The sequence below is a fragment of the Chamaea fasciata genome, unplaced genomic scaffold, assembly GCF_029207755.1.
Source record: "Chamaea fasciata isolate MVZ Bird 193981 ecotype frontalis unplaced genomic scaffold, bChaFas1.0.hap1 SCAF_4, whole genome shotgun sequence".
NCBI lineage: Eukaryota > Metazoa > Chordata > Aves > Passeriformes > Sylviidae > Chamaea > Chamaea fasciata.
Window position 1 is genome coordinate 51177834 of NW_027094089.1, and position 21615 is coordinate 51199448.

Below are 21615 nucleotides of genomic sequence, written 5' to 3' on the forward strand. Positions count from 1 at the left end.
GAAGCTTTCAGGGAATTGTTGCTAGGAGTTATACTACTTGTGAAAAGTTGAATGTAAATAAAAGGGTCTTAAAAAGTAAAGATTTCATTATTCATTACTTTGTTAACACATGGACTGATAGAGTAGATTAAATGTCATTTGATTTTCCTCTGTTTCACTTTGTGGGGTTTTTTAATTAATAAAGGTATAATAAATATTGAATTGAAATTGCATGTTGATCAGTCCTTTCTTTGTACCTGCTGTAGTACAGAAGTCACAGTATATAATTGTCTTTTCTTTTTCTGAAATATGAGGATTTGGCTCAAAAGCTGATATTAATTGAATTAGTTACTGTTGTGATTTGTCAAGTTTATGTGTCAGCTTATCTAAATATGTTTTTTTAATATGGCTTATTGACATTTTAATAAGGGATAACTGCTATGATTTAAAGTGGACTGTTGATGAAGTCAAGTTACTTTTTCAACTCTTTGCTAAGAAAGCCTTTAAGGATTGTAAAGGTTTTTGTGCAAGATCTTGCTAAAATATAAAAGTTGTGTGGTTAGGGAGGGAATTACTTCTTCAGACCTAGCTGCTAGTGAATTGTAGTCTTGTAGTATGAAACTGTAATCTTGTAAGTCAAAGCTGTCGTACACGTTTGGTTGTAGAGACTGCATGGGCTGAATTGCTGGGGATCTAATGAGAATTTGTACTGAGCAGGTCTTTGAGTTACAAAGTCCTCCCTAAGTCTTTCCGTGTAGCTTTACTAGCCCCACCTCCCCTTGCCTCAGAAGGAGTTGAAAGATGAAAATATGGGTAGAGGAAAGATACAGTACTTTTTTCCTGTTTTTAGTCAGAAAGGTGTTTTGACTGTGGAGGAATGATTCTTAAAACTTGTGGAAGATGCAGGCTTGACTTAATCAGTTCATATGGAAGTAGAACTTGCAGTTTCCTTCTCTATATGAGAATTTATATCAAGTTAAATAATCTAACACAGAATATTTAAATTCTGCTGTGGGCAGAACTCGATGAGGTCTATGATTTAACAGGATGGTTTTCATTTTTTTTACTCTTCGGCTTCTCATGGGAGCGGGTAGGTTCCTCTTTACTAAGCTCTTTAAAGATAAAGGAACTTGTGTTGGCTTTTGGTGCCCTCTACTGATGCGTGTTAGTCAGAACATTGAAAACTGGTGCTGGGTTTGGCCTTTAATAGCAGTGAATGCTAACAACAGCAGCTCTTTAATAGCAGTGGGAAGAGTAAAGAGAGAAAAGAAGCCCTTTTACACCCTGAGTATTTTGCCGTTTGCCTTCCAGCCAGCTTGTCTGGATGGCACTGGAACTGTACCTCACCTGGTAGAAAAGTAGGTAAGCAGCACAGATCTGACTTGTATAGTGTCTTCTGTTGGCATTGTAGTGGTAGAAGGACTGATTCCTTTGCTTTTCTCCTTTCAGGAAAATAGGGACATTGTTTCTTTAGTATCTGCAGTTCCTGGTTCTCAGTAAATACATTCCAGGTTTGCTGTCTCAGAATTTTTTATCTTGTTTATTTTCAATAACTTTGCTTTTTTTGTATTTCCCACTACTACCTCAGATACTACAAAAATGCCCAGTCTTTCATGTGAGCACCACTACGTAGGCTGTGCTTTGCTTACTTTCTGAAGGTAGCTCTTTCATCTTAACAGTCTTGCAGTTTTGTTCTGTTTCCAAAATCTGTGAACACCTCTGTCCTACAAAAACTCAGAAATTGCATTAAGTCAACTCCATTCTCTCTACAGAACCTCTTATCTTAGCCTTACGGTCTGTCTTTGCCAGCTTTGTTAATTTCTGACAGAAGTGGCCAGTTGTTTTTTTTTGTTTGTTTGTTTGTTTTTGATTTTTTTTTTCCACACTGCGGTAACAGTAAATTTTGTGAGAAGGAGTGAGAACATTCATGGCACAGTTTATGGTTCTGCTGAACAGACACTCTGTCTGTCAGTCTTCTTGAAAGCTTTAAGAGATCGCTTTCTAGACAAAAATTTAGGACTTTTCCTTATTCAGGTTCTTTAGATGACCTGTGTTGGGACTTTTCTTTTAATCACATGTGTGATGTGATGAATATTTTTGATGAGCTGCATTTTCAAAATCTGATTCTTGGAAATAAATCTCTTGCAAAGAGATTTAAGACTATTTCGTTAGCAAGTACTGAGGGTGGGCAATTTTGATCTGTCTTCTGTGTTGCTGTCTTGGGAAAACAGCAGAACTGAATATAAAGCAAGATGGGAAATGAAGAGATGGGAGACATAAAAGACTAATTTCAAATTGTGTTCTGGAAGGAACTTATGAAGATGTATAAGTTCCGAGTGGATGAGTATGGCTTTGGGAAAAACATTTAGATGTGGGCACAAAGGACCTGTTAAGACCAGTAGGCATGTAGTCATTTTGTATGTGAAGCTCTACTGAGCATAGATTAGAGATCATATGTGACACTTTTTTCCTCTTTATTTAATTTCCTTACTCTATCAGAGAACAGCCAGAGCACTTTTTCTCAAATTCAAATACAGAGACATAGTATAGTGTTGGTATTCTTTGGCTCTGCTTTCTGTAGGTGAATGTTTACGTGTATCTGTTGTTTTGTTCAACATTAGGCAGGGCTTGAGAATGTTTTTAAAAAGGATACATCTCACAAAATTTCTTACATGATTTAAGTTCTTAATGCCTTTTTTTTCTCCTTATAAAAGGTGTGAGATAAGGTTTAAGAAATGAGTCAGCAAACTGCTTATTTGAGTGTGTTTGGGGGAGCGAGGCTCGTGTTCCTTTGCACATCATCTAATGTGTATCATGTGGTTTGTTTTTTATTGACCTTCCTTTGACTTTGTGTGATACTAATCTTATTTTCTAAAGTGAATGAAAAGATCTGCACAAGTAGAAGCTGTTTTTTGGAGCTGAGAACCTGCAGTGTTTTCTCATATATTCCTTATTTTGGTTAATTTAGCAGAAAATGCCAATCTTAATTGGTTTTGTCATCTTAAATAATTTGTCACTTACATTGAGGAGTGAGTTCTTTATCCATTACATGACCTCTTTGATGACAGCCTCCTAATGTGTGTTTTGTAGGGGCAGAGGAACCAGCCACTGCTTCAGTAGTTTATATGTTTACAGCGCCTGTATTGAGTCTGACACATGTAAAAAAGGAAGTTCTGCAGACTGCTAAGGGTAAAAGGTGTTCTCAAATCCCAGCTCTAGAGAACAACATTTTTTTCCCTAAGCTTTTTAAAACAACTCTTACTAATTTATCCAAGCTGTTAATAAAAGCTAAATGACATGTGTATATTTAAATCAAGTAGTCTAGTCTAAACAGGATGAGCTTTGTAAAGAATAATGGAATCATTTAGGTTGAAAAAGACCCATAGGATCATCAAGTCCAGCCCTTGACCTGTACTCTCAAGTCAGGCCCCAAATGACTAACTTGTGTCTATACATCTTCCTTATTACATCCAGAGATGGTGACTCAACTGCTTCCCTTGGAAGCCTGTTCCAATGCTTGGTGATCCTTTTGGTGAAGAAAATTTTCCCAATACCTGAATTAAACCATCTGTGGTGCAAACTCAAGTCATTTCTTCTTGTCCTATCACTTGGAAAAACAGATCAACTCCCACCTTGCTGCAGCCTTTTTTTCAGGTAGCTGTCAAGAGGGAACAGGGTCTCCTGAGTCTCTTTTCCTCCAGGTTTAACCATCCCAGCTCCTTCAGCTAGCTGCTTCTCATAAGACTCATGCTCCAGACCCACCCTGTTCCAGTGCCTTAGTGTCCTTCTCATGAGGAGCCCAGAACTGGACACAGGACTCAAAGTGTGGCCTCACACCAGGTTCATGTTCACTGACTGTCAGCCAGCAGCCCCAAGTCCTTTTTGCTGGGCACTTTCCAGACACTGTCCCAGCCTCAGCACTGCATGGGGTTGTTGTGACCCTATGGCAGGACCTGCCATTTGGCCTTGTGAACTTCAGCCTCGGCGCATTGGTACATCCTGTCCAGATACATCTGCAGAGCCTTCTTACCCTCCAGCAGGTCAGCTTCTGCCCAACTTGGTGCCAAACTTACTTAGGAGTCCCTGGATTGCCTTTTCCAGTTTGTTGATAAAGATGTTATTCATGCCTGGCCCTAGTATTGAGTCCTGTGAAACACCACTTTCCCCTGGACATCAACTGGATATAACTCCAATCACCAGAATTCTCCAGTCTGGGCTATTCAGCCAGTTCTTTGCCCAGAAAAGAGGACATCTCTCTAAGTCATGAGCAGCCGTGACCCGGAGTCCTAGACTGTGCTGATGTTAAGGGTAGTTCTGGTTTTTTTTAGGTTGGTTTTTTTTTTTTCACTACTACCAGTGTGAGTATATTGAAGAACATTCTGTTGTTAACATGACAGTTTGGTTGTACTGACGAGGTGAGTAGGTAGGTAGGTTTTTGTGGATTCATTGTGTAGTTTCTGAAATGGATGAACGGTATTCCTTGGGGCATCAAATTTCTACCAATACAGAGAGGCTGAAGCAATGTAGAGAGAAAATTGCGGTATGAACTGAGGACACATGAAACTACATTGCACACAGAGATTTTTAACAGTATGGTGTTCTGACCAGATACTTCCATTTTCTGGTAATGCATTTCAGTATTGTGATGGCAAGCAACAACTGTGAAGGCTCCCAAGTATGAATATATGTTATAATAGAGGTCCAGGTATTATGCCAGTAGTCCTCTCATTAGGAACAGATTTCAAATGCTGACTTGTCCTTGTGCCTATTGGGGACATCAGTTATAATAGTGTGAGCCGTATTTTTATTGATGTAAATGTTTGGATGTTCTTTTGATACTTCGTCAACAATTCGTTCACACAAATAAAAGATTTCAATCTAGAGTGCCCTAGTGATAGCTCATCCATTTACGTATGTTGTGTTTCATACATGTGTTTGCATACCTGTGTGCATCTATATATGTGTAGTTTAATAGAGGGGAAAAAATCTTAAAGTGGAAAGAGTGTGATTTTGGTTTTTTACTTGTAATGAATGTCCTAATTACCCTGTCTTCACTGAGGTACCTGTATTGTTAGTTTCACATGCCTAAATGGCAAAATCATTAGTGAATACACACTGAATATGCAAGCTATGTATAGAGTAGACCTTGCTGTGAAGCAATTTTGAGCCAGATTCTCTTCAGAGCCCTTCAAAGCAAAAAGAGCAGAATTATTTTTAAAATTGAAAACGTGATCTTTTCCAGATGTGCCTATACCTGAACACCTTGTCTTGATTTCATCACTTCACTCTTGCCCTGGCATCATTTTAAGTATGTCAATTTCAGCACATTTCAGGACATTGAAAGAAACTTCTTTACAATAATGAATACACTCTAATGGTACACGTGCAAAGTTTAATGTGTTTCAGCTTTGTATATAGGAAAATAAGTTCTCTTTCTATATAATTCTGTGATTTTAATTAAAAATTTATCTTTTGTTTACATTTGTGGACACTTTACCTCAGATCTGGTAGGCATTTTGGAGATTGACTGATAGAAAATTATCAACAGAAAATATTTTTTAAAGTCTTTTTGGATACCAGTACTGATTGTTGCATAACTGTTTTCAGTTTTCTGTTTTAAGAAGGCTTGAAATGTTTGCTATCATAGTACATAGTAATTGCAGGGAGCATCTGCAGAAATTGCTTTTTTTTTTTCCCATTTTCTATCACATATACCACTGACAAAATTGGGTTGAAAACTGAGACCATAAATTGGGATTTTAAGGTGAAATTAATATTTTTTCCAAAACATGGATTTTTTTTTTAATAGAGAGGGAGGTATAGCTGAGGTTTCCTGCCATATTGACATTTGGTTGGTGTTTTTGGATTGAGTTCAAGATTCCCTTTCAGAAAAAATATGATGACATGTTACAAAAATAAATACTTGCTGACATCTTTGTGAGTTTGGAGGATTTAAAGTGCTTTGATTCATTCCTGCAAAAAATTATTGCAAGACCTTTTCATATTTCAAAGGTTTGTTTGCATGCAACAAGTACTGCAAGCAGTAGAAAATACTAATAAAATTCAATTTGAAGGACTTTGAGATGGCTGTGTGCTGCCTTGGTTCTTAAACCTGCTTCACTATTAGAAAAGGAGGTTGTGATACATGGATTTTACTGTCCATTTTGTATGAGCAGTAGAGCTTGAAAATAAGAAACGTGTAGTCTTATTAAAACAATTACCTTTTTTAAATACTATTGAGTCCTGCTAAATATGATCCTAATATTTTTACATTTTTCTAATTTTTTTGTGCATTTTAAATTAATGTGCAGCAAAGTGATATTCCAGTGTTTGGAAATAAAAAATGGTATCTAATAGTCAAATTCTTAGGACTGTTTCAAGTAATTACTGTGTGAAACTTCAGCAGTTCAGATGTAGCTGTCTCTTAATGTTGTTTTTTATATATCCTAAACATCCAGTTAAGCGAGAAATGCATTTCAGAGAAGAAACTGATACGGCGAAAACACTGGAAAAACACAAATGTCAATCTGATGTAGAATGAGCAACAAATTAAATATTTAGCTTATTAATGGTGTTTTGATCATAAATAAAGCAAGTCTTTATTGGACTGTCCAGTATGTCAGTGTTTCTTTTGTGATAGGAGCCCAAAACTGCATGCCAGATGCTATGTCCTAGGACTTTTGCAAGGATGGTCTTATTTTGGCCTTTCTTGCGATCACCTGCTTTTTTTGTACTATTTTGTACTATTGCTGTGCGATTTGCTGTTGCATGCCTCAGGTCTTTACAGATAAACTTTGCATGGAGGGTTGATTCATTGTCAGTTCTGATTGCTGAAGGACAAATTGGCTTTTGTGCCTGCTGTCAGTAAATAATAAATGAATCCTGATAGCCAGGATTGAATTATGGATGGCCAGAAAGATTACTGGGGCATGTTCTTGGTACAGTTGTTAACTATAGTTACAGCTATAATTGATACATACCATGTAATTGAGATATACCATCATAGCGTTGAAAGACAAAAAAGTGACATGAACTTGCATCTTCTTTTTACCGTGTCTGGTAATGTTGGTTTTTTTTTACAAATTATGTTCCTTTTACTAAATGTTGTGGAAAGTTCTGCTGTTCCACTGTCAGAAGGACTCTTTAATTCACATAAATTGCTAAGAAACCTGATATATATGTATATATGGAAAGCTGCTACAGAAAATTTTGTACCAGCAACCTGACATGACTATTGAACTTTGGTTTCCATTTTAAGTTGTAGTGGCTAGTTTTCTTCTTACCGCATGATCATATTTCAAAAGCAAGTTAAAGAAAATGTAGGCTTCTTTTCAGAATGGTGTGCCTTGCTAAGCACTATTCTGTCTGAATTGAAATACTTTCTTCATAAATCAACAGAGATGTCACCAGGAGGGTGGGGCTTTTTTGCTGCCGTTTTTTCTTTTTGATTTTGCTGTGGCTGTAAGACGCTCTTAGTGTCATGCTTACTGTTTTTTGTTCTTTGTGAAATTTTCATCCCAAGTAATAGTTAACAGATCTGTTTTCTTAATTCTTGACAGTGTAAGAATTAAGAAAAAAAATCAAGAAAAAAGATCTGAAGTGCAGACAGAAATGATCTTTTTTGAATACTCAGGTGTATTTGGTGTTTAGTGGGGAACTGTAGATACTCCCAGGGATACTTTGTGTCTCAAGGGTACATCTTGAAATACCCAGAAATCCTATTTGAGTTGCACTTGCTTCTTTCACAGGAAAAAGGCTTCAAAATGCTTTGTGTTTAGCATTACATGAAAATCAACTGTGGAATCACAGTGGCTGAAGTTGGAAGGGACTTATGAGGTCATCTGGTCCAGCTCTCCTCCTGAAACAGGACTAGGTAGAGCTAAGTGCCAAGGACCATGACTTTTGAGATAATCCAAGGAGAGAGGCTCCACAGCCTCCGTGAAACTTGTGGCAGTGCTCAGTCACTCTCCAGAGTTAAAGAAGTGTTATGTTCAAATGGAGCCTGCAGTGTCTCACTGATGAGATAGCCCTGAGCCTTCTCTTTCCTAGGCTGATCAGTCAGTCCAAGGCTGTCTCAGTCTTTTTTCACACAGGAGGTGCTTCATCATCTCTGTGACCCTTTAATGGACTCTCCAGTATGTCAGGGTTTCTCTTGAGGTGGGGAGCCCAGAACTGCACACAGTACTCTAGATGCTATCTCCTGGGACTTTGGAAAGAATTGGCTCATTTTGGGCTTCCTTTCAGTCACCTGCGTTTATTGTTGCAGATTTGGGAAGGTCTGCATTTGTTTGCCAATTTTTATTAGATCAAATTCAGATTTCCCTTAGTGTTCCTTCATCAGGAAGTTGTCTAGTATGTGCCCAGACAGCCACGTTTCTAAGTTATGTCCTGCTCACAACTCTGAAATCAAAGCTTGGCTAGGAAAAAAATGGCTCTGAATATTATTGATAGTGAGGTTTTAAGATAAAATTTGATTTTTTTAAAATGAAGCATTATTTACATTCTAGGATTTATATCTAATGCCTGGAGTGTGCCAGGTGTGGACATCAGTATTAGGATTTTTATTTTCTCACCATGTACCCATTTACCTTGACTTTGAGACTGTGTTATACCAAGATAATGCTCATTGTCAACAGCTGTTAACAGTTTGCAGTTTTTAACTGGCAAAGTCACTGTATCTGTTCCAGATGTTCTCTAATTCATGAAAACAGGTATAACAATTATGTGAATGGTGGTGAGTTGAAGCAAAGGTTCTGAATCCTGCTTAGCCTGCAGAAGTTGAACAAGCAGTGTTATATGCTCTAGTTGGACTGGCACACAGTTGGCAGGATGAAAAATATCACTATGTTGGCCAGTGCAGCTAAGCCAGCAAAATTCTTTGGGCAAATCTAATTATACTAGCAAAAGATTCCTGTTCTGAAGTGTCAGCTGTCAGTTTCACATCTTCAGTGAAAGATATGTGTCATTACTGTATGATTCTGCTGGCAAATCTTTATAGATGGTGTCATGAGTTTTGTAAAGAGCATATTATTCTATTCCATCTGAGTGGAACAGAATTCCTTATCTTTGCCCAAATGGGTCAGTGTCACTTATCAGATGGTGGAGTGCTACTTATCTCTCTTCACTGTTTCACTACTTCCATGGGAATGTCTTCTGCTAATGGACCATTAAGAGCTCATCAATGACATTACACATTACACTGTACTATTGTAAGCTGCTCCATACAGGGAGGAGGAGCCAAACCATCTTAACCTAGGTAAAAAGGAGCCACAGTCCCACTAGGGATCCAGTTTTTCCATCGAATCCCTGGGGGAAGACCGGACCCATCTCACCATTACTGGACCCTTTTTTTTTCAACAAGACCATCTCTACTCCAACAGAACCACATCTGCCACTCCAGGAGGGCTTACTGTGGACTGCTTCCAGCACCCTGACCAACAGGGTGTCAGGTTGTATTTCTGACTCTGTCAGGATTTCTCTAGGATTTCTTGTTTGTTTATTTGTTTACTTATTCTTCTGTACTACAACATCTGTATTTTTATATCCCTAGTAAAGAACTGCTATACCTATTCCCAAAATCTTTGCCTGACAGCCTTTTAATTGCAAATTTATAATCATTTGGAAATGGGGGGGGGGGGGGGGGGGGGAGGGGCTTACATTTTAAGGGAGACTCCAACCCTCCCTGGCAGATACCTGTCTATCTAAACCAAGACGCATGGACAGGTCCTTTGTCATGCAGCTTTGAGTCCAACTGGATAATCCTTGTTTATTTTGTCTTGGAAAACGCACCCCAGTTAGGCCTGGGAGTAGTCCACTGGTTCATAAAAACTGTTACTTTTGCCACTTGTGGCACAGGGTTTTTAATTTACTACCCCATTGTTGCTTCTTATAGTACCTCCTTTCTGCTTTTATTCAAAGCTAGAATTTTAAGAATATATTTAAAGGAGATGTCAAACTTCGTGGTCCCCAAGAGCTTTTCATCTCTCAGCTTGCGAGTTAATATGATGCCACTTTTTTAATCCTGGTGGTTTTTTGTTGTTGTTGGTTTGATTTTGGTTTTTGTTTTTGTTTTGGTTTTTTTTTTTGGTTGGTGTTTTTTTGTGTTTTTTTTCTCACTGTTACACGAAATGTAGATGTGGATCCCCCAGGAATAAGGCAGGACAATGAGCATTGTGGAAGCTTTGGCTTTCATGAGAGCTGAGAGTTATCACTGTGGGAGCCCCCATACACCAATGCTAATAAAATGGGGTCCTGATCAGCCGTGAAGCTCAAGGGAGAGCACAACAGGGAAGGATGATGAAACCTGTGCTTATTAACATGCAATTTATGTGCAGTGTCCTGTTTTGCTCATTAGGGAACTGGCCTCTGTCATGTGCGTTGCTGCTGAAGTACACACAGATGGGGGTGTGTGAACTATCCTGGGTTATTGTGACAAGAAAATAAAATGTCCTTTGGACATTTTACTACCCGGATGGAAGAGACAAACCTTCCTGGTTTACCATTACAAATTCTTCTCATCCCCTACACCAACTCTTTGCATTTTCATTAAATATTCTTGTTTAGGGCAAGGGTGAAGGGCTGTTTTTCCTTCCCATATTTTTCTTAGTTTTTACTGTTTTCAAAAGTAATCTTCATTTCACTTGGGTTGACAGAATGGTTACAATTGTGCTCTGTATTGTTTGTGAAAGGGTTTTGTGATCTGTGAGTGGAAGCAGGGACCATCAGCTCATGTAAGTTGTGTCTGGTCAAGGAACATTTGAGTGTCATAAGGGGATAAAAAGAAAAGGAGTAATAAACAGGAACATTTTAAGGCACAAATCGGTTTAACCAAAAAATAAAGGATGCATAAAAGGACCAAACGTGATTAGTAACTAATTGAAGAGGGCATGTGGAATATAGGAATGTTTATTTCAGTGAGATTGTTTGATTTTAGACCTCATCAAATGGCATGATAAGGGAAAGGACGAAGCCATAAACAAGATGTGGAGAGAGACACAAACCTGCCAAGCAAACTTCATGGAGACAGACAAGATTCAAAACCTGATCTGTCAAACCAACTGATGAGCTATCAGAAAAGTGCACACAAACAAGGCTTCTGTGATTGATAAGGATGCAAACCAGTGGTTCCAGGATGTTGGGGCAGGTCAGTGAGACTATGCCATATGAGAAGGTGATTTGCAAGGGAAGGGTGTTGGGGAAGGAACAAAACAGGGCCAGACAGAGAAAGGACTGACACAGGGAAACTGTGACCAGTCTTTACACTTGTCTGGCTGAGCCCTGTGCCTGATCCCTGCAGTCTGTCCTTTTTTATTAGATCTTTTCTTAACTGCCTCTCTATGTAATTTCACTTTTTATACCATGTGTGTGAGTGCTGCAGGGGCTAGGTGAGACCAGCTTGAGTAGAAACTAGGTCAGCAACCTAGGTTGTTGGCACCAACCAGGTTTGCAGTGCCAGTAGTGGACGTGAGTGAGGCTCTTGGTGGCAGAAGCTGGAGGGGCTGTAGCTATCTGAATTATTTTGTTGGTTTCCTGCAGACTACAAACTGTAGTGCCAGCTGCATGGGAGTTGTGTGAGCTTGTAAACTTTACCTTGCAATACTACACCTAAGTTAAACTTCTGCCACTGCTGCTTTCTGTGGGAGAGGTGGAAGAAGACTGTAATGCTTACAAAGTCATCTGGCCTGCAATGGCTTCATCCCATCACATAAGTGATTTCCCTTGTCTTGGTTTTAGGGTTGTGGGGCACTGTAAATATCCCCCCACTGCCCCCCTTGGACTAGCTCTTGAGAGGCTTTGGAGGGATATCTTAGAGGGACAGGACAAAAAGATTCCAGAAGAGGCTCTTACCCCAGGATTATTCCAAGGCGTTTATTCTCAAAGGGTTCCAGGGGGCAAGACAAAGAACAAGGAAGTACAAGGGTCTTTATCTAGTCTCTCACTCAGGGAGGATGGCTGGCACTCAGCCAAATCGGTCAAGAAAGGAAGGAAATGCCAAACCATATGGTTACAAGCATTAGGGGTCTTGTGGGGAAAAACCATTCCCCAGAGAAATACAACAGGGCACAGCTCTTCCAGGGCTTTCTCGACCTAGGCCAAAAAATGTACTTACCCTTAGGTTGGTCTTGGATTATGAATAAGCCACTGCATTTGGATGTATGTGTCTGTTCAGCCTGAGCTAACTGTTATTGTAGGTAGATCAGACTAACAGAAATGTTGAAATGTAATTCAAATTACAGTTATTAGAATTGTTGGAGCAGATAGGATATGCAGAGTACTCAGCTTACTAGCCCATTAGAAGCCTATAGTTAAATTTGAAACTGCTTATAAGTGTTGATGTTTACTTGTATCATGGGGAAAAATAGTCTCCTTTTCAGTATGCACTCGTGAAGAGAAAACATACAGCTGATGATTTCTGGTCAGCCTGGTAGGGTTTTATAGGGTATACCTATCAAATTATCCTTGTGTTGTAAAGCTTTCTGTGGGCTATGCATGAGAATAACCCTGAAGTATTAGTTTACTTCTTAAATACAGGTCTTTTATGGGCTGCAGGATAGATGTAGTTTATTCTCTGAATTTGAGATGGAATAGTTTCTTGTGTTTCACAGGACCATTAAGTGGAAACATATAGGGAGTTGGAGGGGAAGGTGATTTTCAGATATCTGCAGGAATTGCTTTGGTAATAATTCTCTTCTGTGTTGGTTAATCAGTGTGTGGCTGCAGTATTTATAATTTTACTGGAAAAAGACCCACCTCAAAGGATGTTGTCTTGGTGAATATACCTAGTTTTTCCCAAATAAAATGGAAAAGCTTTCAGATAAGACATTACTGCAAGAAACATATACAGGAATAGTACAAACACGTCTAAAGGGTGTTTTACGAACAGGCATACTCTTGGTTCACCTTTATTACCATTATACTTATGAGAGTTTATGGCTACACAGATGAGAATAAGACAAAACTATACTAGGTACGTCAGTGAAATCATAACTTTTGGGGGATGTCGGTGGAATGCTGCTGCTTTTACTAGTAACAATCTGATGACTTTGTCCTGATACTGCTTCCTTTAAATACAGTGTTCCTGTTCATTGTGCTCTTTTGGTTCAGTATTTTTTTAAGAAGGGCAGTGAATTTATCTTGTTAGTTAAAAGCTAGGTAGACTGTTCTTGATGACTGCTATGCAGTCTGTTCTTGTTGTATGTTGGACATGAAAAAATTACATAGCATATGGCTGGAAAAAGTAGCAGTAGTCCCAGAAAATATTTTTAGTACTAACAAGAAACAATAAGAGTGATTTGAGATTTGGAGAGTTCCTGATATTGTGGAAAGTATCATGTTCCACAAATAAACTACTGAACTTAATGGCTGAAATAATGTAGACTGAAAAAAACTTACTGTTAGTATATAGTTATTCCACATGCTGATTGAAAATGACATGAAAACAAAATTATACAGAATATGTGTCTCTTATTAGCTCCTTGTACTTTCCTGCATGCTTGTATTATCTTGATAAAATTACCACATGAGAATTGGTTTCTTAATAAAAACTAAGACAAAACACCAAGTTTTCAATTAATTAGGTTTGTATTGGGTTTTTTTATAACATCTCTTTGCAAATAAGTTGAACTTAGCTTTAGGTTACTTCTTTTTCAGTGCAGAGAAAGACACAATTACATTTCAAATCTCAGTACATATAGTTCCAAAAATTATTTTACCTTTATTTTCTTTCTAATGGGAAACATATCTGAGTAAAACTACTTTTGCCATCTGCAGAGGGCAGTTAGCACTTACAGAGTTTGAAATATCTGTGAGAGTTAGTAATCTGGAGTGATGATGAATGTGAACTGGTTAGCAGTTTGCATCTCCACAGTCTTCAAAGGGGTGCACTCCTGATGCAAAAGAAAAATAATAATAGTAATAACAATAATAATAGAAGAACTCTTTTTCCTAAGTCGACTTCTTTCTGTGCGGCAGCATATATTAATGTTAATGCTTGGGAAGGGTGTCACATTTAAATTAGGGTATTAGCCGTGGAAGATCCCCAGCAAAAGGCTTATATGGATTGTATTAGGACAGGAGTGGTTATTGTACTCTTTCAAGGGGTTTTTTTTCTGCCAGTTTCACTAAATCCACTTTTTTCTTCCTCCATTTTCTTTTGTACTGACAAAATCCCAGCATACCTAATTTACCAGCATTTTTATTACCTGCCTTTCTCTTTGAATAGGCTTAGTCATCATGGTGTAAAAAATTGGGCCACAAATCATCCTTCTCTGACTCCTGTAGCATAGTTCCTTTAACATTTGTTCTTTGGCAGTGTTGTCTGAAATCTGTGTTTTCACAGAAGCTGTGCTCTCAAGGCACTTACTGGCTATCTCTTCCAGTTTTTTTGGTGCTGAGCTTCTTAGGGCAAGCAGCCTTCTGGAAGAGTCACCCTTTACCTGGACATCTACTATCATGAACCATCAGGTGCATACCTGCCTTTTGACCTATTTTTCACTAAAAAATTAAAGTGCGGTTGGTTAAGGAGCTCAGAGGAGATTGAGCAACAAACAGATCCATGCATTATCAGGCTGGTTCCCTAAGGAAGCTGACAAGATACAGGAGGGGAAAACTACGATATGTGTTAAAGTTGGTAAAAGCAAGAGACTGAAAAGCTCTAAAATTTTGTAAAAAATGGCCACAAGACAAAGAGAGGAAAAATACCCTTTTTCTCTTCAACAACTGGACAACACTTCTAGTTCTTAAAGGAGCATCCTTGCGCTGGAAAGAACGCTGGAGTACAAACTATATGTCTATGGAAACCTACCAAGAAGCAGCTTAATAGAGTTCAGAAAACAAAATGCCCCTGTGAAGCTGAGAGCCAGGAGAGGTCAATAGTCCAGTCTACAGTTAAGTCTGAATTGAGACCTCTAACAGTCTAGGGGAGGGGCCAGTTCTGGAACACAGAGCTGTTGCAGACAAGTTGTATTCTCTGCTTCAGCTATCTGCAATTAAATGGAACTGTAATTGAAATTGTGCTGTGGTGGACTGAAATGGAAGTGGTGGAGTGACTAGACAAGCTGGTGGACAACTAAATACTACAAATTTGCTTGCAGTAGGAATTCTGTCAGAGAAGTTCTCATGATGCTTGGACTCCAGGATGGTTCTAGTGGTGGTTCATGTGTTTTTAGTTTTCATTTGTTTATTTGGTGATTTCTGAAGTATGATGTGTACTTTTCTCTGTTTTCAGTTGTCATACCTACTAACAGCATGGTGTGTTTTAATTTTAGCAGAATAGTGAGGTGGAAGGGAGGGATGTTTATTGCATTTGCTGCTTGCTTCATAGGCATTGGTGGGAAATTCTGAGAAGAATGACAGCTCTATTAAATTGTTTGATAGCATGGACACACAGTGAAAAGTAGTTGTGTTCATAACTAACTGGAAAAACATTGCTTGGAGCTTAATGACCTTCACATTACTAGCACTGGAAACTTAGCACTATGTAGGCCGTGTGGAATTTTAATGAAGTAGACAGACCTAACCAGAGATTGATGATTTTTTTTTTCCAGGTTATGTGTATGAATAGTTATCATTACATGGATAACTAGAAGAATAAAGCAGCTCTGTGCTGAACTAGCAGAATTAAAATAGGCTGCTGTACAGAGCAAATGTCTGATTAGCTAAGTACAAACCTGATAGGAAGGGGGTGCCATGCAGAGAGCAAGCTCTGTGTGGCAACTGCTTACTGACTAGTACAGATTCCATTGCTGGGAAGACTATGTTTGTCTTCCCATGCTTCTGTAGCCTGTGAGTGCTAAGGCAGGAGGATGTAAAATAGGTGATGCCTTGTTTTCTTCATATTACTCTTTTCTGATAGAGTTTTAATTTTGCTTGGATGTTGGAATTTTTATATTTTAGTGCTGCTAAAGTATAACTTAAGTAGTAATTCTTCCAGGGGTTAGGGAACCATTAAAAATCTGTGTTTATAAACACAATGTGATGGTGAATACTTGCAGGTACTGAATTTTGTGGTGTTTAAGTCTTCAGTCTTCAATGAGTCACTCCTAATGCTAGGTGCAAAGCAATACTGAAGTATGGATCGTAATTCACTCATCTGGAGGTGGGTTTTGGTTTTGTTTTGTTTTGGTTTTTTTTGCACTGGCGTAGAGCGAAGACAGTCCTAGTCCCAAGCGACAGCGCCTTTCCCATTCAGTCTTTGACTACGCAGCAGCATCACCGGCCCCGTCACCACCAATGCGACCATGGGAAATGACATCCAACAGGCAGCCTTCCTTGGCTCGACCCAGCCAACACCACTTCTCAGGGGAACGATGCAACACACCGGCACGAAACAGGAGGAGGTAAGCAAGCTGTGCAGCTTGGGAAAAAGTTCTTATTGTTTCTGATTTTAGCTCAAGGAAGGTGTGTTTTGGGCAGCACTGACTAGATTACACATGGTAAGCATGTTAACATTTCCTTTGAGCTGTAAGATAGTGCAGCTGTGACTAAAAAGTTACTGAAAGTAATTCAGGCTTGTGCATCATCTTGTAATTTATGTGAAAAGTCGGCTTGAGGAAAAGAGTGCTCCAATATGTTTTATTATGAACCTAATTCTTTATTTCTCTGCACTGAGGCAAAAAGCATGTAGAGAAGTGCAAGGAAAAATCTTTCTCATCAGGGTACTTTTGAAAGTATTACTTATGTAATACCATCATTTCCATTACAGTCGCAAACATTTTTGTACTTAAAACCAATCAAAATAAAGATGAGTGATACCAGCTGGGGAAATGAGGAGGTTAGCATAGTGTCAAACTGAGGTGGGTGATTTACATGTAATAGTAGTTACATTACTGTTGGCTTTACCTTGTGGTTCATTAAATTCTCAAAGAAGAGATTGTGGAATAAGTTCCAGTGATCATGAAAGAGACGTTGGAACTGGGTCCTGGATGGATGATACTCTAGCAAAACATAAACACATGGATTTTTTTGGTATTTTAGTTAAACAGATTATCCAAAACAGAAGCTTTCATTGCCTCACATTCTGCCCCAAAAATACTGAGTCGTCTTATGCAAGTTAAAACACACTGTCTCTGTTTGCTTCTGAGAAATGTTTCAGCTTGGTTTGTACTAAACAAAAAAGTCTCTTATCCTTTTTCATTAATATGAATTTTAGGCTTAAGATATATTTAGCTAGTTTTCTTCAGATTCCACAAATCAAATTTGTCATCAATGATCAGCCAGTAGTTTTGAAGCAGAAGAGTTTAGAGCATGCTAATTTTGTGTATTTGCTTCAACTTCATGAATTTGAAAGCTTTCAGTTAGTGGCATGTAAAACATGCAGCTCTCAATGCGGCTTGTCAGACTTAGGTAAGAGGTTAAATTGTGAACTTAAAAGGGTTGTTGTGAAGACAAAAGATCAGACCTTTCATATAGTTTGGTACAAGGATGCATTAGGGGTATTTGGCCCACAAAATGATCTTGACCTCGAATGGTTTGAACTGAGATGGCTAGAATATGTGCATTTGGTCATTTTTGTTTGGTGTCCAGTCAGCTTACACAAATTACTTTGCTGTGGTCATTAACATCTGCAGAGTTAAACAGTGTGCTTAACAAGCTAAATGCTAGATAGCAGGTTCTAGACGGTTTGGATATACTGTGGCATGGAGGATAAGAATGGAAATGTGTAAGGGGTGAATGTGCATGGGCCAAGTGTCTTGACATTCAGATGCAGTCAAGTGCTTCCGAGGTAGTAGCCTGTGGCTTTTGCATGTAAGTCGTTTGCAGATAGGGAGACACCTCATTGCAAAACCATCTTCAGTCTGGCAGGAGCTGTTAGGGTGGCTGCAACTTTATGGACACAAACATTACTCTTTCTGGGGCCAGCTCACCTGCTCCTGGGTAATAATACGAGTTTTCGCTCTAACAAAGACATTTGAATGTGTCAGTACTTTATTTCCCTGCACTTGAGTTGGGGCATTTTTTAACTTGGGTGCAGTGTTGCATTTGAGCTAGCTCCAGGTCAGTTCCAGAATAGCATTGCCCCTAGTTTCTTCTTCTAGAACCAGGATTTTTAGGGAGAACCATACATACATGTTTCTTGTTTCGCAGGAGTCTTTCTGAGTCTTAAGAGTGCTCTGGAGTCATTCCAGAACTAATAGCCATTCTCATGGATCAAAAGCTTGATTCCTTAAGATCATTATGAGTGCATCTGTTATTAATGCTTTAGGTGATGTTATGCCTATGCTTTTGAAGCAAATTCTTTGTTTTCCCTGCTTTGTTTTCTCTTCTCATACAGAATGGTTTCAGAGTCCAGGTTTTCAGGTTAAGATAAGATAAAAAGTACACTCCAGCTTCAGATGGTCATTGAGCTCAAGGAAACAGGCTAGGGCAGGTGCAGACAAAACCTTTGAAGTGTCTAGTGTGGACATCACTGCCCCAGTGTCATCAGCATTAACTCTTTCATCCTACCAGTTGATTCCTGTTGGTCAGAACAATCTGTCTTGGGTTTTTTTTATAACATGGATTTTTTTTTTTTATTGCCTGCCTTATTATTTCAATTTTACCTCTTGGTATCAGTGATTTTGTACTGTGCCTAACAAAAGAGTGCCCTAATTTGTTAGGGTTTTTTTAATTCTGATTCACTCTAAGAAAATAAATATTGCATTAGTAAAGATAGCCTTCTGGTGTGAATTTGCAGAAAGATTGTTTTTGTCTAGATACTTATATATAATACAGATAAGTTATGAATGTAAAAGCATGATGCATGCCTGTGTGAAACGAAGAAGGCCATTCCAATTTATCTTTATCAGTCATTGTGAAATGGGGGGGATCTGTACCATTGCTGTGCCTTACCTTTCATCTGTGCTTCCTTTCCTCCTTGTCTTGAATGTAATTCTGAACTAAAGGGATTCAAGAATGTCTTACTGCAAAGAAATCACCCTTGTTAGAAATACTAAGATCTGCACATACTAACTCTGCAGTTATGGATACCCTTTGGTCGCTGTTCTTACCTCAGGGTAGGAATTCATGCAATTTTTTCACCACTTTCATCCTGTCTCTTTGTTTTAACCTGGCATTTACCGTACTTATATTGTGCATGTAGTAACAGAGGATTTTTTGTGGCTGTTTTTAAAGACTTTAAGCACAAGTTCATTACTGAAGTTTGATAATAGTGTAGAACTATGTCTTGACAATTATTCTGAAGTAATTTCCAATAATTCAGAAGCTGATAAAGCTGTGTATCCAGATGCTCTGAATTTTGCTGACTGAAAGGATAGTATGTTTATAATTCTACACAGGAAAAAACCCGGCTTTGCTTTTTACCAGAGAATGATACTTCTTCATTCATTTAAAAAGACACTCCGGAAGTTTTGCTAGCCTTTGTTGGCTTTTTTGTAATTCTGGGTTCATAGAAAAGTAAAACCAGGCCTTTTAACCAAGATAGAGGCAAGACTAGTTTTATGAGAACTACCTTGTCTAAGAAGCCACTTTGTCTAAGTGCTGGTGGCAGTTAAGAGAATTTCTGTTCTTCTGAAGCACTGGTGCTGTCTTTTGTACCTTTTCTCTATTTTTTGAGCTTTTCCAATGAAAAATCCTCACACAGGCATTTTTATGTTAAAATGTTCAGACCATTTTTGTTTCATAGCAGGAAATAGCAAATTTAAAACAATCTGAGACAGATTTCCAAACAGTAGAATGTCTTCTGCATTACTAGGTCTATGATTAGAAATTATATATGCCAGTTTTACCTAAGGAGAATGTAGCAGTTGTATCATATTAGTAATAAAGCAATACAGAGTGTAGCAGAAACTTCAGGAAAGAGAACTGGATTGAAGACAAAATACTTTAGTAAGAACTTAAATTTAGGTTCTCAGTGGTTAGAAGAAAACACAGCTTGTATATTCTGACATGATAGTTTATAAAAATAATGGTGGCTATACATTTTTAAGCTTGTTTGGTTGGTTGGGTTTTTTTTTTTTGCTGTGTTACAGCCTGGCCTTACACCTTCTGTCTGATCTGTTGAGAATTACCATTTGTTTCAGTTCAAAGAGAGGCAATAATGTCATAAAGTCTTTGTGGAGTAGAAAAATACTGGCTTGAGACGTTGTATCGTATGCTCACAGTAGCATCTGGGTAGCTGGTAATGTGGTCTCACTCCCCCCAAGTATGTGTTTCATGCAGCAGGAAAGTTGGACTCAACCTGAGAAGTATCTGGGATTTGCCAACAAATTGCAGGTTTATTTGATTTTTATTTGGTAATAGCAGAAGTTGTGTTCCATGCAGTGTTGGAGAGGACATGTTCTAATAATGATCACAGATCCTTTTTGTCTCTTCTCTGCAGTTTGGGTCCTTTGTCCTGTTTCATAAATGGGAAAACATTTCACCTCATGTAGCTTTAATTTGGTGTTGCTTCTGGGATCTGTAACCTGTGTGTCTTTTGGAGATTAGAAGGCATGTGCTGAAAGTACTGCAAGATCATTTTATGCTTTCAGTGCTTTCCTCTTCCAAATAAATGAGAAGTGTCTTGTTCAAGACTTCTCATAGTAAGTTTATCACATCTGTGTGCATCATTTTCTGAGTGCTGAACCTGAGCCAGTGGTCTCTGATTTCTAGAAGTTTTGGCTCAAGGTAGTTGCAGCTCTGCTCAGAACATACACGCAAGTATATAAGCATACACCATCAAATCCTACGCCTGTAGATCAGTTGCTCAAAAGAGGTGTATACTCTGGTCTAAATTTATCTACAGAAGTTCTCCACTCTGAAAAAGAAACAATAACACAATCATAATTTCCTGGGATCTTCTGGAGAGAATTTTAGAATGCACTCAGCTATGTAGGGAGAATGTGAGAGCTGAAAAATTAATTTGTTTCTTCAGAGAAGTCTGCTGCTTTGTTTGCTGTCACTAAGCAAGTAATCATTCTGTGGCATGGTTGAAACAAAGACCCTGGGGAAATCTGTGATCATTTAATGAAGGATTTTTTCCTAGATAGAATAAAGGCATGGGAATGTCATGAAGGTTGCTATCTTGACTTTTGAGCACTTCTGTGGCAATCCAAGTGTCATTTTTTTAACAAGGTAGTATTTACATAGGAGTTCTTCTCTTGGTTTCCCTAACAGCATTAAGCTATGCTCTGTTAAGCATTTCCATACTGAAAAAAGTGTAATTTATAAGGATTCTAGCAGTTCTGCCAGTAAAAAGTTTTATTCCAAGCTAATAAACTCATTCTGGTAAAATTTTCCAGTTAAAAAAAATTCCTTGATATTTGATTATCTTGAGGTTTTAGTTATTAAGAAGGATTTATGTCCTTTATATAACCTCTGACTTTTTTAATGCATTTCCAGTCCTCCTGTTCGACGTCAGAGAACAAGGAGAGATCGCTTGTCTAGACATAATTCTATTAGCCAGGATGAAAACTATCACCATCTCTCCTATGGACAGCAGCAAGCAATAGAAGAGCCTCGAGCCTTCCGCCCACCGAATGTATCTCCTCGTATGTTGCACCCAGCTGCTCACCCACCACAGCAGAACGCAGTGATGGTTGACATTCATGATCAGGTAAACTTTTTACAGCACAAAGAGAAGGCTGTTCAAGTGGGTTTTGGTTTGGGGGCTTTTTCCCACCATCTTCAAGATCCCTCTCCTCACCAAATAGTTCACCT

General features: G+C 38.5%; 1 protein-coding gene across 3 annotated transcripts in view; it reads left to right on the forward strand.

Moving 5' to 3' along the window:
* RNF38 (ring finger protein 38) overlaps window positions 1-21615 on the forward strand; it is a 110335-nt gene that overhangs the window by 63605 nt on the left and 25115 nt on the right. For all 3 annotated transcript variants that reach the window (XM_066181526.1, XM_066181528.1, XM_066181527.1), the window contains 2 exons: window positions 16123-16316; window positions 21298-21511. In XM_066181526.1, coding sequence (XP_066037623.1) covers window positions 16123-16316; window positions 21298-21511 — 408 coding nt within the window. The remainder of the gene's footprint in view (window positions 1-16122; window positions 16317-21297; window positions 21512-21615) is intronic.